The 17,746-nt window shown below is 40.0% G+C and overlaps 1 protein-coding gene across 1 annotated transcript in view; it reads left to right on the forward strand.

Annotated features, from left to right (window-relative positions):
* The window catches only part of COL21A1 (collagen type XXI alpha 1 chain), a 276,488-nt gene that overhangs the window by 156,961 nt on the left and 101,781 nt on the right, over nt 1-17,746 (forward strand). Inside the window, exon 11 of the mRNA XM_089694136.1 lies at nt 16,447-16,482. Within this exon, the coding sequence (XP_089550262.1) occupies nt 16,447-16,482 (36 nt within the window). The remainder of the gene's footprint in view (nt 1-16,446; nt 16,483-17,746) is intronic.

Genomic DNA, 17,746 nt, shown 5'->3' on the forward strand with positions numbered 1-17,746 from the left:
AGTAGTGACCTCTACTCTAGGTGAGGAGTAGTGACCTCTGCTGTAGGTGAGGAGTAGTGACCTCTGCTGTAGGTGAGGAGTAGTGACCTCTGCTCTAGGTGAGGAGTAGTGACCTCTACTCTAGGTGAGGAGTAGTGACCTCTGCTGTAGGTGAGGAGTAGTGACCTCTGCTGTAGGTGAGGAGTAGTGACCTCTGCTGTAGGTGAGGAGTAGTGACCTCTGCTGTAGGTGAGGAGTAGTGACCTCTGCTCTAGGTGAGGAGTAGTGACCTCTGCTCTAGGTGAGGGGTAGTGACCTCTGCTCTAGGTGAGGAGTAGTGACCTCTGCTCTAAGTGAGGAGTAGTGACCTCTGCTCTAGGTGAGGAGTAGTGACCTCTGCTGTAGGTGAGGAGTAGTGACCTCTGCTCTAGGTGAGGAGTAGTGACCTCTGCTCTAGGTGAGGAGTAGCGACTTCTGCTCTAGGTGAGGAGTAGTGACCTCTGCTCTAGGTAAGGAGTAGCGACTTCTGCTCTAGGTAAGGAGTAGCGACTTCTGCTCTAGGTAAGGAGTAGCGACTTCTGCTCTAGGTAAGGAGTAGCGACTTCTGCTCTAGGTGAGGAGAAATTACTTCTGCCCTAGGTGAGGAGTATTTTATATTCATTGCACATCACTTCCTCACAGAAAGTAAAGGAGGTCAACAATTTTCTGTCAATATATTGTGTATATGTGAATATACAGTATATGTACAGTATGTATAACAGATGTTGTGATATAGTTAGAGAAAACCAGTATGGCTTCTTATCTGTTAAAGAAATTTTGAACAAATGTCCTTGAATTTTGTTTTAATGTTTTAAGCTGTAGTTACAGTTAATCCACTTTAGATATAAAAAGACCCGCAAAGGAAAATATTAGGCTCTTTTTTTTTAATAACTGGAAACAGAAAGTCAATTTAGGTTTGCTTTTGCCAGCTACAAGGAGGAAAGCCCCTTCTGCACTTCAGGAAATTTTCTATGTTACATAACTGGTTGCTGTGATACAGTACATTTTGGCTGTGTAATTGGAAATGTTTCTAGTTAAAAACTACATTGATTCCAATAGCGTGCTTTAATTGTATTATTAATAAAGATGGCCATGTACTGGATACTCTGGATTTGTCAGTTGCCTACTTGCATTTTGAGTATTTACAGTATGTCTTATACAGCACTGCATAATACAAGTGTTGATGGCTTAGAATACAAGTTGTCAATATAATTGTCTTTAAGAATGAAAGTGTTTTTTTTAGCTCACCCCTATCATAATTATCAAATACCATTGAGATCCTTGCATAAATTAATCTGTAGTATCAATATCCCTCACACAATATGGCAGTATATTAATCTTTGGATCAAAACCATAAAAACTAAACATGCCCACAAACACTCCCAGACCTAACCCAGCCTGACAAATACTGCGCACAAAACTAACCTGACAAATCTCTATAAACCCTAAAGTGGAATTTCACTCTTTCAAGCAACACTGACTGTTTTAAATACGTATGCTGCTAGCATTAGTAAATACATAGGAAGGTATATTAGAGTTACCTGTTTTAAACTTTTTTTTTTACATTCCTTTTACATTTCTTCAGTTACTTCCTGGTTCTTAAACCTAGGCAAATGATATCATACTTTCCAGGAGTCTTCAGGAGGGAAGGATGCGTTTTCACAGCTAAGCACACTCTCCTGTCTGCATGGCTGAGCTAGGGGTAGATGGATTCCAGGAAGTAAATGTTACACTAATCACCTGCCCTTACTCAACATGGCCCAACAATAAATGCTGGGGGTGTTTTTCAAAGTGATTTCTCAGAAAACCAAGGAATGGAGACATTGGTTGGGCGAGTTTGCTTTGAATATTAAAAATTAATTAAAAAGCGGTTTTGGTTTGTGCCACTCAGGTGCAGTGTAGTTCCACTTTAAAATGATTGTAAAGTTTAGATTTTTTAAAATTAAAATAACGAACATGTGACACTTACCTGCTCTGTGCAATGGTTTTGCACAGTGCAGCCCTGGCTGCACATACAGCACAGCTCAATGCCTCCTCACAGCATTTGATTGACAGCAGCAGTAGCCAATGTTTCTTGTTGTTGCCCTAGTCCCTGTAAGAAGTGGAAGAGAGGGGAAGAAGACTGCAGTCAAGCACAGCTCTGGATTCCTGACAGGCTCAGGTAAGTGTTTAACTGCTTCCCCTCAGCCCTATAGCAGAAGTACTGCTACAGGGTGGCACGGGTGCGCAAAATCACGTATATGTATGTGATTTTGCAGTTCCGGGTAGGGGGCATACACCCTACCCGCGCCACCATTTGTGGCCTCAAGTGTCAATCACCAGGTCCTGGATGCTGATTGCTCGACGGCGCCCTGTGATTCCCGAGCATCTCCAATGGGTGGAGAACTGTTTTTAAACAATACAGTTCTATCCCCTGTCAGCTCCTGCACACTGCTTTGTATGGCTGTGCATAGCACAGCCATGCAAATCAGTGTGCTTACAGTGAAGCACACACATAGGACACAATGTAAAACGGCACACAGCACACAGTTAACCCTTTGATCACCCCACATGTTAACCCCTTCCTGCCTAGCGCCATTAGTACAGTGTCAGTGCTTTTTATTAGCACTGATCACTGTATTGGTGTCACTGGGGATGTCTGTGACACCAAGTCAGTTCCCCCCAGTGTCAGAATGCCCGCCGCAGTCCAGTCTCTGATTGCCGTCATTACTAGTAAAAAGAAAATGAAAAAATTCCAGTATATATAACGCCATTGGTAAATGCTATAACTTTCATGTAAGCCAATTAATTTGCATGTATTGGGATTTTTTTTTACCAAAGACATGTAGCAGAATCCATTTTGGCCTACATTTATGATGAAATTAGATTTTAAAACATTTTTTACTAGATATGTTTTACAGCAAAAAGTTAAAATACTGTTTTTTTTCTCAAAATTGTCGATCTTTTTTTTATAGCGCAAAAAATTCACAGGCAATCAAATACCACAGAAAGAAAGCTCTATTTGTGGAAAAAAGGACATACATTTCATTTGGGTGCAGAGTTGCATGACCGCGCAATTGTCAGTTAACGTAACGCAAGAAATGGCCTGGTCAGGAAGGGGGGGAAAACCGCAGGAGGGCAAGTGGGTAAAGGTGGGGGAGGGGTGGATAATAGTGGCGTATGTTTTACTCTAATGCAAGCAATGCATTAAGGTAAAAACTCCTAGCCTTTAGAAACACTTTAAAGTGTATGTTAGCCTAAAACCCTTATTTTCGGGGGATAAAGTGGAGAAGATTTAGAACTGCTGTTGGGATATTACCATTATCTGGGGCTCTGTTAGAAAGATTTACCTTCTCTTCCTGTCCTGATGACAACATTTTCAACTGGAAATGAAATGAAAAGGGACACAGGCACAAATCAAAATCAGATAGGGGTTCTAGCCTTTGCCTACCAAAGAAAAATATTTTTAGTTCTGTCTGTGTTGCTGTTGGAGAGTTCTCCTCACTTCCTGTTAGACAAAATGGCAGTAGGACAGGAAGTGAGGGTAAAGCTTTGTGAGGAATTCTATCCTTCTCCACTCTATCCAAAACTGAGAAAAAAAGCTTTGGCTGAGCATACATTGTAAGCGCAACCCTTAATGTAAGCCTTAAAGCTCAACTCTGGCCCACAATTTTTTATATTATAATCATAGATACACTTGGCAAGACTAAAGGTTTGTGGCCTGGCCTTATTGCTATCCATGACTCTGTTGGAGAGATTTCACTCCCTATCCTTGTGGCAGCAGTAAAGAATTAAAAGTAATGAATATCACTAAATTAAATATATTGCTTCAGTCCATGTCCCTTCCTAAGAGATTTCCCATCATTTTCCATTCTGACAGGAACATTCTAACAGGGTTGAGTGAATATGCCCAGGTTTGTGTCACCAAAGGTTCTGTGATTTCTGGTTGACATTCAATAAATTTAGCAACTTAGCAGCAAATCCCATTGCTGTTTATGGAGGAGGGTGTTAATCCTAGGAGTAAAGCTAGGCACTGACATGGGGGGGCGTGTACCAATGGCGTGTACCAATGGCGTGTACCAATGGCGTGTACCAATTGCAAAAAAAGCAGTCAGTGGTCCTTTTTTATGAGGCTTTGAAAATGACTTGGAAAAAACAAAAACATTACCAGCACACTTTAACCACAAGTCTACAGGGCACTTATACCCCCTTCCTGCCCAGGCCAGTTTCCAGCTTTCAGCGCTGTTGCACTTTGAATGACAATTGTGCGGTCATGCAACACTGTACCCATATGACATTTTTATCGTTTTGTTGTGACAGATAGAGCTTTATTTTGATGGTATTTAATCACCTCTGGGTTTTTTATTTTTTCTTAAACAAACCAAAAACCACTGAAAGTTTTTTTCTTATTTTTTGTTATAAAATTTTGTAAATAAGTGATATTTCTCCTTCACTGATGTGCGCTAATGAGGCTGCAGTGATGGGCACTGATAGGCTGCACTGATGGACACTTATAGATGGCACTGATGAGGAGGCACTGGTAAGTGGCACTGATGGGCATTGACAGGCATCACTGATGGGCACTGAAAGGCAGCACTGATATATGGCACTGAGAGGTGACACTGATAGGCGGCACTGACTGGCACTAATAGGCGGCACTGGCACTGTTATGTGGCACTGACTGGCACTGTTAGGCGGCACTGACGGGCACTGATAGGCGGCACTGATGCACACTGATAGGCGGCGCTGACTGGCACTGCGAGGTGGCACTGATTGGCAGCACTGATAGATGGCACTGATTGGCATTGATAGGTGGCACTGACTGGCACTGATGGGTGACACTGAAAGGCAGCTCAGATGGGCACTGATATGTGGAATTGATGTGGCACTGATAGGCACTGGCACGTGGCACTGATGAGCACTGACAGCTGGCACTGATGGACACTGGCAGGTGGCACTGCTGGGGTACACTGATCATTAGGGCACACTGATTATCAGTGCTCTGATGATCAGTGTACATGTCCCCTCCGCAGAATGCCGATTACCGGCTCTCCTCTCGAGCTGTCAGCATCACTGATAACTGGCATTTCCCTGTTTACATGTGATCAGCTGTGATTGGACACAGCTGATCACATGACCGAGCCGACATCTTCGGCTCTTTCCGTGGATCGGTGAACCACTGTGTCCGAGGGACACAGCGCACCACCGATCGCCGCGCTGAGCGCTCCGGGAGCCATGCATGCGCGGTTAGAATGGGAGGACATCATATGACGTCCTCCCAGAATGAGAGAACCACCTTGCATCCGTCATATTACTATATGGCGGGCGGAAGGTGGTTAAAAAACATCCTTGGCTTGGGGTATGCTTTTAAGTTATATGTGGTGTTATGGAACAGTACAAATTTCATGAGCAGCCTAAACTGTGGCCATGGATTTATGGATTTTTTAACCACTTCCCGTCCGGCCTGTGCGCACTCCCTGGGAGCACGGCGCCGCGATCCGGTGCCCGCTGTGTCCGAAGGACACAGCAGAACACCGATCGCTGTATGGAACCTCTGTGTGCAGTCCCGATCATGTGATCACTGATTGGCCAATCAGTGATCACATAAATAGTAGTAAGCAAGATGTCACTTCTGACATCATTGCTTACTACGTGTGAAATTTGTGAATAATCACAGAGGTCACATGGTACAAGGCTATTTACAACAGCCTTGTACCATGTGACAAGCTGTGACCAATCATAACTCTCACAGTATTTCTCAATGGCTGCAAGAATGCAGCCAGAGAGAAAGAGAAATGATTGCTTTTACAGCCTTTAAGGGTGTAAAAGCAATCAGTGTGAAATAAAAAAAAAAAAATCACCCCCCACAAGTAGTACAGTGTCATTATGGTGGCACTGTACTGCTAGGGTGACAGTATGTTAAAAAAAAGCATAAATAAAAATATAAAAAATAAAATAATAATGTAAAAAAAATGTTTTAAAAGTTATAATTTTTGGTTATAAACTAATTTAGGTTATTTTTTCTTTACTAAAAAGATAACTGAATGCATTTTGGCCAAGATTTATGAAGAAATAGTATTTATTTGCAAAATTTTATAAGACTTTTGGACTTTTTCATTTATATAGCAAAAAAAATAAAAATCCCAGTGGTGAATAAATACCACCAAAATAAAGTTTTATCTGTCTCAAAAAATGCTAAAAAATTCATGAGTACAGTGTTGCATGACCACGCAATTGTCATTCAAAGTGTGATAGCACTGAAAGCTGAAAATTGGCCTGGACAGGAAGGGGGTAAAAGTGTCCAAACATGAAGTTGTTAAAACATAAACTTGGCTTGCATACAGCAACAGCACCCAGATCTGATTCCTTTCAGTTTAAAAAAAAATCCTTTAGTTTTAGCAGGGGCTTATGCGATCAGTGGATAGAAATTAGAAAGTGCTCTCACAAAACTGTCCTGCCCCTGGCAGATTTCTGTCAAATTCCCATTAGGAATTAACAGACCACAGATAACAGAAGTGCACAACTGACCAGTACCAGGACAGTTTTAGTAAGCAAGAGTGAAATGTAACAGAGACATGGGGAACAGGTAGGTGTTTTAATGAAATAAATTAAAGACCATAGATGAAAAAACTGTGTAAAATTGCTAGTGACGAGGCAGTTTTAAAGAGCAAGACTAGGCCAAAAACCCTTTGCACTGCATGTTTTACTCAGTCAGCCTCTGAAAGTGTTACTAACCCACAACAGTAGGATCAGTCTGTATATGCAGTAAAGCATGCTTGTTATACTCACTGTGGAACCTAAGGAGTTAATCCTCTGCTTTGTGTAAAAAGGCTGTTCGATCCTATCTTCTCTGATCCTCTCTCCTCTGATCCTCCTCTTCTTCCACAGTCCCCAAACATTTTCTGATAGTACAAAGCCCTCGGAGACATGCACATGCTCAGTTTGGTATTGCTAGAGGTTTTTTTTTTGGGGGGAGTGGTGCAATCAGCACTGTCCAGGCAGAGGGTCAGGGGTCATGCAGCCTTATAAGACAATCAGAGGGGAATGATTACAAGATTAACCAGTGCTCAGCTGGGCACTGATAGAAGTCACAAGACTGATATATACTGCTGATGAGAAAGGTATTTTGCAGTTTATATTTACTAAAATAATTGCATTTCCATGTTCTGTGTACTGTGGGAGACCAGATATAGTGAATGCAGGGTCCTGGATTTACTAACACTTTAAGTGGCTATCAATTTCTGCCCCAATAGTCTATGGTTCTATACATAATCATAATTCCTACTATGCAACGTGGAAGGGTTGTTTGAATTACAAGATATCGTAAACAAATTAAAAATATTTTGGCTAATAAAACAGTTTACAGGCATGCATTTAAACGTTGCATTTAACTGTTCGGCTGGAGCTTTGTTTTAACATATTAATTACTACATTTACAAGGATCCCTTGTTTCCTAGTGATTCACCCAAGTAAGAGTTGCTTTTGGGATATTCAATACTGTTAGTTTTTAATTTTAAGCCCACTATTTATTATACACCACCACAGCAGATAGACAGCTACTGAACCTGATCTCTGTAAGCTCTGCAAACAAAATACACTATAGTCTATACAGTTTAATAAATATATTGCCCTATTTTGTGGGGATATTATTTTAACCATTATTAAACCCGCTCTGGGCAATATTTCTGCTCTTTTTTGCAGTGTTTCGAAAATAACCCAGCATTATCATCCAATATTAATATGGAAAATTTCCCCAGTATGGCAGCATTGTTTTACTTTGCTTATTATTATATATATATATATATATATATATATATATATATATATATATATATATATATATATATATATGCATTTTGATTTCTGGCCCTCTGATCATTTTGCTTGTCTCTTTTCAAAATTAATACCAGCAAAGCTTTTAATTATGCAAATTATTGATCAATTAAGGTAAATATACTGCTACAAAAGACAAGTGAGTTCTGTTACATACTGTCATTTACAGGCTACTTGGCTAAAAAAGTTCCTAAACAGGGAAGACCAACATTTAATTACAAATATATGATTAGATATTTGGGGCTGAGCAACTAATATTAGCCTTCCCTGGTGCCCTCACATAAAGACATGGAAACACAACCTATACCTAATTTACAGGTGTGGCAAAAAGAACACTGTGATAGATCAAAAGGATTTTTCAAATTATTAAAATCTCTGAATTCAAGGAAACCATATATTGTAAAGTTTGGAGGTGGTGATGATGGTGTCATTTCACTAATCATAATTGGGTTTCTTTTTCTTTAAAACATGGACTCAAAATATCCATTCCAGCAATGTGAATGTGAACTGCGAATGAGAGTGTTTATATGTATTTGATTGTAAGCATATTTACATGTTTGGTATATGCTGTTTATTAAGACTGACACCAATTAAAATATTATTCTGAAGAAGCCAATCAAAAACATATTTATATGTTTAATTTTTCTGCTCTCATATAAATCAAGGCTTCTTGCATAATACAATTGTTATGTTTATAACGGGTATATTTGGATCCCTTTTTATGTATTCTTGTATTTCTCCAATTTCAAAAACTTTTAGAGCTAAACAAGCCATTTTGTGACACAAACTGTCAATAATTTAACACAATATATGGAGCAAACATTGCGGCACCAGTCAAGTATTAAGCAGCCAGAATGGCAGATAGAACCACGCAAAAAAAGATTTATTTCAGTTATCCAAGAGAATTATCAAGAGAAAAAAAAATGCAACATATGGCTTTTCACATGATTGAATCATTTTTTAGGGGGGGGGGGGAGCATTCTCAACACTTTTAGTAAATCAGTCTTATTATTTTTTACCAGATGTCTGGATCTTGTTTGAATAGTCAAATTAGTTAAAGATCTGATCACCTTACATCCTTTTTTGATGGGTTTTTATTTGGCTTCAGACAGATTATGCATTCTAATACAAGCTAGCACAGTGAGTAAATGGTTAGCACTTCCGCCTGGCAGTACTAGGGTAATTAGTTCAAATCCCAACCATGAGATCACCTGCCTGGAGTTTGCATGTTCTCCCTGTGCCTGCGTGGGTTCCCTCCGGGTACTCCAGTTTCTTCCCACACTCCAAAGACATGCTGATAGGTTAATTGGATCCTGTCTAAATTGGCCCTAGTATGTGTATGTATGAATGTAAGTTAGGGACCTTAGATTGTATGCATGCTCAATCAGATTCAGGTCAGGTGATTGACTTGGCCATTGCATAACATTCCACTTCTTTCCCTTAAAAAACTCTTTGGTTGCTTTTGCAGTATGCTTTGGGTCATTGTCCATATGCACTGTGAAGCGGCGTCCAATGAGTTCTGAAGCATTTGGCTGAATATGAGCAGATAATATTGCCCGAAACACTTCAGAATTCATCCTGCTGCTTTTGTCAGCAGTCACATCATCAATAAATACAAGAGAACCAGTTCCATTGGCAGCCATACATGCCCACGCCATGACACTACCACCACCATGCTTCACTGATGAGGTGGTATGCTTAGGATCATGAGCAGTTCCTTTCCTTCTCCATACTCTTCTCTTCCCATCACTCTGGTACAAGTTGATCTTGGTCTCATCTGTCCATAGGATGTTGTTCCAGAACTGTGAAGGCTTTTTTAGATGTCGTTTGGCAAACTCTAATCTGGCCTTCCTGTTTTTGAGGCTCACCAATGGTTTACATCTTGTGGTGAACCCTCTGTATTCACTCTGGTGAAGTCTTCTCTTGATTGTTGACTTTGACACACATACACCTACCTCCTGGAGAGTGTCCTTGATCTGGCCAACTGTTGTGAAGGGTGTTTTCTTCACCAGGGAAAGAATTCTTTGGTCATCCGCCACAGTTGTTTTCCGTGGTCTTCCGGGTCATTTGGTGTTGCTGAGCTCACCGGTGCGTTCCTTCTTTTTAAGAATATTCCAAACAGTTGTTTTGGCCATGCCTAATGTTTTTGCTATCTCTCTGATGGGTTTGTTTTGTTTTTTCAGCCTAATGATGGCTTGCTTCACTGATAGTGACAGCTCTTTGGATCTCATATTGAGAGTTGACAGCAACAGATTCCAAATGCAAATAGCACACTTGAAATGAACTCTGGACCTTTTATCTGCTCATTGTAATTGGGATAATGAGGGAATAACACACACCTGGCCATGGAACAGCTGAGAAGCCATTTGTCCCATTACTTTTGGTCCCTTAACAAGTGGGAGGCACACTGTTGTAATTCACACTGTTTACCTGATTTGGATGTAAATACCCTCAAATTAAAGCTGACAGTCTGCAGTTAAAGCACATCTTGTTTGTTTCATTTCAAATCCATTGTGGTGGTCTATAGAGCCAAAAATGTTAGAATTGTGTTGATGTTCCAAATATCTATGGACCTGACTGTATATTTGCATCGTGGAGAAGTTGCCTTATTGCCTTGCATCATTCATGTCAGCAAATGCTGTGACGATGGCTAGCAGACCTCTAGTGAATATATATATATATATATATATATTTGTTTTTCTTTTTTACATAATATATTTATTTACTTGAAGAATGTGCTCTGTCTGTTAACTAAAAATATGATTTGTTTAATTTCAAATGGCCAAGTGCCATAGAGGTAAGGGGAATGTAGTCTGAGTTTATTTTTCAATAAAGCCTTTGAATAGTTATTCTGGGCACCGATGTTTTTGCTTAGAATTGATAATAACTAACTGTGTGGTCTCACACAGAATTGCATTGCCTTGAGCCAGCTGGAGAAGAAATCCTACCATTGTGCAAAAATGTACTCAGTGTCTTGAGGTTTATAATTTAATTAGAGGTAAAACTCACAGAATGACAACATTATTTTAACTTAATGACATTAGTCTGAGACCCTATACAGAACGGCTTTAGTAGTGCCAATAGTAATTAAGTATAACCTTAGCATTTTTATTTATAAATCAGGGAAGTTTAGAACCCCTGTCTGGGTTTTATTGCTGCCTGTGTCCCTGCTGGGCAGATTTGCACTAATTTTCTGCCCCAGTGACCCCAGTGGTGGTCTCAGACAGCAATTAAATTGATTGAGGTTCTAACTCTTTCCCATTTAACTGCAAATAATGCTTTATTTGCGGTCTTTGTGCCCTTTAGAGAGATTCCCATCAACCACTGTTCCAGTGACCACACAGTAGCAAGACAGAAACCAATTTAAATTAACAGGGACTCTAACCCTTCCTAATTCAATACAAATCTAAAATAAATGTTAATAAATAAACAATTACATTATTTGGAACTGTTTTATTATCTTAGAGGTATGTAATTGTAAGATATGCATTTCATTTCAAGTTATCATACATGTGCAGTCAAGATCAGAATTTTAAAGAGAGTCTTTTGGAAGTGTATCAGTAGTTATGATTTATTAGTATGAAATATATTTAAAGATCCACTCTAGTCAACAAGGTATTTTATTCAGTAAACTGATAATATCAAAATAACTTTGATGGTATGTACCAGTCTATTTATATACTTTGCTATAATTCATGCTTTCTACATTTCCCCCATAATTTTATTCCAATTATATTACAGTTTAGTGATGAAAAACTGTGTATATTAAAAAATGAGCAAATAAAAAAAAAATAGAGGTTCATATTGACAAAATACTGCTTAGTCCAAAGAACTGGCTATCTACAGTATGTCCACAGTCAGCGCAGTATGGTGTCCGTTTATGAACCAGCGGTAAATGATCGCTGCTCAGTTCTCCGGCATTCTCGGAGAACACAGTTCTCCTGTTAATGCCGTTTATGAAGCATATGTAGATCAGTTCTCCAAACGAAGGGAGAATGGTCTACAAACGCTGGAAAACGGCTGATTTTACTATAATCTCGCGAGATTACAGTAAAAGATCAGTTTACTAAACAGAGGTAAATTATCTCTGCTTAGTTTGCGGTCCCTCCGATTCTCCAGCTCTGGGCTGAAGAATCTGGAGGGAGAACACAGATCTCCAGTGAAGGGCTGAACAAGTTCTCCTGGGTGTCATAAACTGTGAATGACCAGAGAATAGCTGAGATCTGTTGAATCGCAGCTATTCTGTGTGTCATAAACGGACACCTAAATGTTAATAGTGTTTGTAGGGAGCTCTGCAATGGTATGACCTCCAGGAGAAAAGGATCTTGGGCATCCATTGGAGGGAAGGGAGACCAGATGACATGGGAGCACACTGTGCACTGAGAGTGGAAGCAGACTCTAGTAAAGTAAACAGCAAAGTAAGTGCAGTATGCAGTCGTTTATTGAATTGTAAAAGGTTAATAGCACTTACAAGATAGCAGTCAGATAAAAGCTCATCAAGTATAATGCCAGGGGGACACAGTGAGCTGACCAATGGTAGTGAGTGTGGTGGAACACACGGGCAAGATGGCCACTGTACTTCCAGGAGAGGCGTGGAACGCACACGCCGGATGTCACGTCAAGGGGACAGTAACACATTTTGGAGCATGTGCAGACACTCCTTCCTCAGATCTCATAACTGATGAGCTTTTATCCGTCTTTTATCCGTCTGCCATCTTGTAAGTGCTTTTAACCTTTTACAATTCAATAAACTGCTGCATACTGCACTTAGAGGCGCCTTCCTTGCTATTTGCAGTGAATTATGCATTTCTTGTGAAATATTTTTGTTTTGAATCAATAAGTTGCCATTTTAGTCCTAGGAGCTGACAAACTCTGCATTAAAAGATGCATTTTGTGAGGACAAAATGGAGATTTGTACAGACAAGGTTTTCTTTAAATATCTGTGTATTCAGTTCCACCACGCTTTCAGATTTTTACTATCAGCGAAAAACCAGGGAGCGTTTTCATCCACACAAACATTGGCAGTAGTGGTCCTTCCTCTTGGTGTTATCACCTATCTGGTTACCGAGGTCTTGGTCTGTGCAGGCCCTTTGGATGAGAACAACCCTGATACTCTGGAGTTTTGAAGCTGGACAATTGTATGTGTTCCAGGAGTTGTACACAATACAGTCTGTTTAATGTTGTCGTTCCAGTGTATCTAAAGCTATTTTTGTTAATTTTGCAAAATGTTTGGGATTTTTTAATTTCTTGGGGGGGAACATTTTCCTTTACCTCCTGTCCTTAAAATGGTATTAGGTCCAAAACCAAAAATGTTATATATTGCAGCTTACCAAATATTGAATGTGGTGGTTGCATTGATTTTCTCTTGTAGGCTTTTTCCTGTCTGTTTTCACCTGGTGACAGACCTCTTGTATTAGAGTGCCCTCACTCTGTATGAAGGAGCACAGAGACACCTTCGGACAACAGTATTGTTAGTCTGGGGAGAGCTAAGTGTAACGTTGGGTATATATGGGGAGGTTTTTTTTTTTCATTCAACAGACAGAACAAAAACAGAGATGGCTATCATTGGTTGCATGCACAGATTGAATGCTGGTTTTCCGTCAATACCATTCAATTCTGTTGTTAGTTGTTAGACTTGCTTCTGTTGAACAGACAACAGTACACACAGAGTGCAATTCATCCTGTTCTTGTTGAACCAACTGATTTTCAGTCTATGTATACCATCCTTTAGATGCACTAGCAGATTTGAATACACTGCAATTAACCTCCTTGGCGGTATTCCCGAGTGTAGCTCGGGGTAACATTTCAGTACCAAAAGCGGTAACCCCGAGCTACACTCGGGAATACCATGCGGCGCTGCTCCGGCATGTGTTCTTTACTTACCTTACCCTGCGCTCCCACGATGTGTCCCCTGCAGCGTCCCCGGCCATCTCCTCCGGCCGATGCCGGCATCCGGCTTCTGTGTCCTGTCCCTGTGACGTCGGGACGTACGGGCGCCGCCGCCGGCGGCGGCGGGAAATTTAAAAATTTTAAAAAATGTCATTTTTTTTTTTTTTCATTTTACACAGTAAAACATTGCTGTTTCAACCTATTTCACATACATATTGTCCCTAGTGCTTTGTCCTGCGCCCTGCCTGCATTTTGTCTGTTCTTTCTGCCTGGAAACTGAGAAATGTCCATGGCGTCCAAAAAGTGTCCCTTTAGGTCAAAAGCGGTTTAGATCAGCTAGAGAATAGCGATAGTAAATCAGAACCACTTACAGAATTTAGTGATAATGATTCGTGGGGGAAATTCGTCATCAGAAACTGAAAATGATTTTGCGACTGAGCTCAGCAATGTGCGAACTTGGCGCTCTATTTCACATTTCAGTGTTTTTGGTTTGATTATATTATTGAATTAAATTTTTTATTATTTTTATATTATTTTTATGATTATTTATTAAATTATAATTTATGATTTTGTGTTTCAAATTTTATCCTACCCGGGATGTTTACTAGACTCTTGTTCGGACAGATTTCAGTGAGTTTTTCCTAAAAATTACAGCCTACAATAAAAAAAATACATATTTCCATGCAAAAAAATGGTACCGCTTTCAGCACCAAAAATCTGAAATAATCATACCGCCAGGGAGGTTAAAGCAAACTTATTTATTTATTTATTTTTTTGGATAAAGGTTTTACATAAATAAACAAAAGCTGGTCATTGTAAGCACCCCTGTCAGTGTTAAATGGTTTGTCTCAACACTCTAACTGGCACATCTGCATCAGCAGGTGAAAATAAAGGAAAGAAAGACTAAAAAAAGAAAATTAATGTAACCACCACATCTAAGAATTGGTAAGCTACAATATAATAAATGTTTGTTACAACTTTAAGACACATCAGGAAGTTGGATCTTCTAAAGCTTTTTTTGGACATTTGTTAAGGGAATAGGTGATCCCATTTACCAATTTTGCTTTATCTCCTGTTTTCTGTGAGAGCTGAGATTTGAGAATTGAGAGAGCAAACAATCACAGAAAGCAAACAAAACCTATCAGGGGATCCAACCCCCTAGAATCACACTCTTTACGTATATTAAAGTGACATTATTCTTTCCATACATGTATAAAAATATTGGGGAGAAAGTGAACCAAATAAACTAGCTAGGAAACAATTTTTTTAGCCATTGTGTGATATCTTTAAACGAATATGTAATGGCATAAACATTGATGAACAAGACCTGGAATTTGTCCAGTTATTGCTATTGTTGAATATTTCTAAGAATATGCAGTAGTTTGGAAAATGTAGATAATTTTTTGGTTTAATCCAGAGAAACATTGGTAGGATGATTGGCTTGTGATCAAATCGCCCAAGCCTGTGTAGAAATATCTAGCTATTGCTGTAAGGATACATACAGTATGTCAGACATTTTCCTTGTTAAAGTGGTTGTAAAGGCTGAAGGTCTTTACCTTCATGCACTCTATGCATGAAGGAAAAAATCCATCTCTGTGCAGCAGTGTCCCCAGCCTCCTCAATACTTACCTGAGCCTCATTGCGATCCAGTGATGTGAATGATAGGTACGGCTATCCTGTGTCTCTGCCTTCTCATTGGCTGAGAAGGCAAGCTGTCAATCACAGCCAGTCAGCCAATGAGGAGAGAGAGGGTGCGGGGCCAAGCCGTGGCTTCATATGTGAATGGACACACGGAGCAGTGGGTGCCCCCATAGCAAGCTGCTTGCTGTGGGGGCACCCGACAGGAAGGAGGTGCCAGGAAATCCTGCAGGGGGGACCCAAGAAGAGGAGGATCTGGGCTGCGCTGTGCAAAACCACTGCACACAGCACACAGCAGGTAAGTATAGACTTGTTTGTTATTTAAATTAAAAAAAAGAAACGTTAGAATCACTTTAAATACTAAAGTGAAAGTAGTTAGAAATCAGTATACAAATTGTATTCCCAATGCCACACAGTTTAAAGGTGTCAAAGATCTGTTGCCTGATCTGAATAATTAGGGTTGGCTTGGGAAAGGTTTGTATGCATGAAGGTCCTCCCAATGATTGTGTAGCTGGGTGATAAATTGATCATCCAGGATACATTTTCCTGGCTGATCAGTATTGTTTTACCCTTTGGCAGGCTGATGCCTTCAGTTATACCCCCCAATTTAAAAAATACAGGTATACATTTAAAAAAAATAAATAAAAAAAGAATATGTTCTTTTATCCATTGCTAGTTTAGTATTATACAAGCTACATTTTGAGAAATCCAGAGTTTACTAATGTTGGTAGAGCACAATGTGGTATAATCAGACGTACATGGTAACTAATTGAGGCAAACATAGCATAACATAAGAGACCACAATAGTGCGGATAATCATTTATAAGAGAATACATGGTTTATCAGTGGAAGATGCATTATTGTAAGCTATTATAGATTGTTGTATGGTTACGCTTGTACAAGTGTACCCAATGCCAGTGCCATTTGTGTATAATTGCCCTTCCCAACAGCCATCACTAATTCATGAAATGGGTTTGTAATCCAAATGCACTTTTAATACATTTATTTTATAGTTTGGAAATAACAATACTGCCAAGTAAGTCTGCATGTTTAAAAAAAAATTCACATGTCTTTTTTTTTCCATAACAGGGATTACCAGGGATAGTAGGAAACCCAGGAGTGCAGGTAATATTTGGAGACCAAATAATAATTTTAGTCATTATCTTAACAGCATCAGCATTGGATTTCACGATTTACAAAAGCTGACAGAAATCAATGGTCCAATATTGAAGTTTGTGCCATAACTCAAACCCAAATTCTGGAAAGTGTTTGTCTGTGTGCGTGTGTGTGTGTCTGTGATCACTGAATCAATTACTAGTTGGGTGTCATGTACTTAAAGACACCCAGTCACCAGACCATTCATTTCATCAAGAACCTTCTGTTATGATTATATGTTCATTTAAGTGTTTTAAGCATGTTATTTACCTATAAACCTTTTCTTGAATAAGACTGCTTGGATAAAACTGCTTCTGGGTGCCACTATCTTTGATGTAGTATCAGCACAAACCCCATCCTTCAGCAGCTACATGAAAAATGATGTAGGGAAGTGAGGGGCAGAGGAGCTGGGCCAGCAAAGACTGTAATTAGACAGTACTAAAAGAGGATAGGACTATGACAAGCAAGGAGAAAAGGGACTGTATTAGGAAATAAACTCTTCCTAAAATATCACATTTGCTGGCAAGTTCACAGGCACATTGTAAGTAAAAAAAAAAAATATTTAGAGAAAGCAAACAAGTTAAAATACTTAATTTGTGCTTTTACCAGCAATTTTGGTGACAGGGTCAAGTCAAGTCAAGTTTGGTCAAGTGACAGGGGGCTCCATTCACAAAAGGAACATGCATGCATTATTTAGGTGTATGGACATTTTCCCTAAATATTGCATGCAATCTTGAAACTGTCAATTCACATATCGCTTTGTGGTATTTACTTCAAAACGGTCGGTAAATACCGCATGAAAAGGCATTAACCGCATGCCGCTCAGCCACTGTACATATACGGTGGCAGGGCGGCACTCACAGGCAAAACCACGTTTTAAGACGTGTGTTTTGTAAACAAATAGGGGGCGCGCGAGGCGCGCCGCCGCCCTATTTGTCCTGCGGATCACCGCCGCAGATGTCAGTCGCCGGGTCACAGCCGCTCCTTAGCGGCTATGTCCCGGCGATCGGCGGCAATCAGTGACAGAGAGCACAGCTGCAGTAGCTGTGCTGTCTGTCGCTTCCTTCTCAGCTCGAGGATGAGCTGATCGAGAAAGAACAGTTTCTCTTTCTCAATCAGCCTTGTCCCGCCCAGTACACACCCCCGCCCCCTAGTAAAACACTCCCCTCACTCAGATAACCCTTCCCTACAAAATAAAGTTAACCCCTTCCTCCCCATTGACATTTGTACAGTG

This window comes from Staurois parvus, unplaced genomic scaffold (genome assembly GCF_062004578.1).
Source record: "Staurois parvus isolate SC_StPar_1 unplaced genomic scaffold, SC_StPar_1.0 ptg000652l, whole genome shotgun sequence".
Taxonomy (NCBI): Eukaryota; Metazoa; Chordata; class Amphibia; order Anura; family Ranidae; genus Staurois; species Staurois parvus.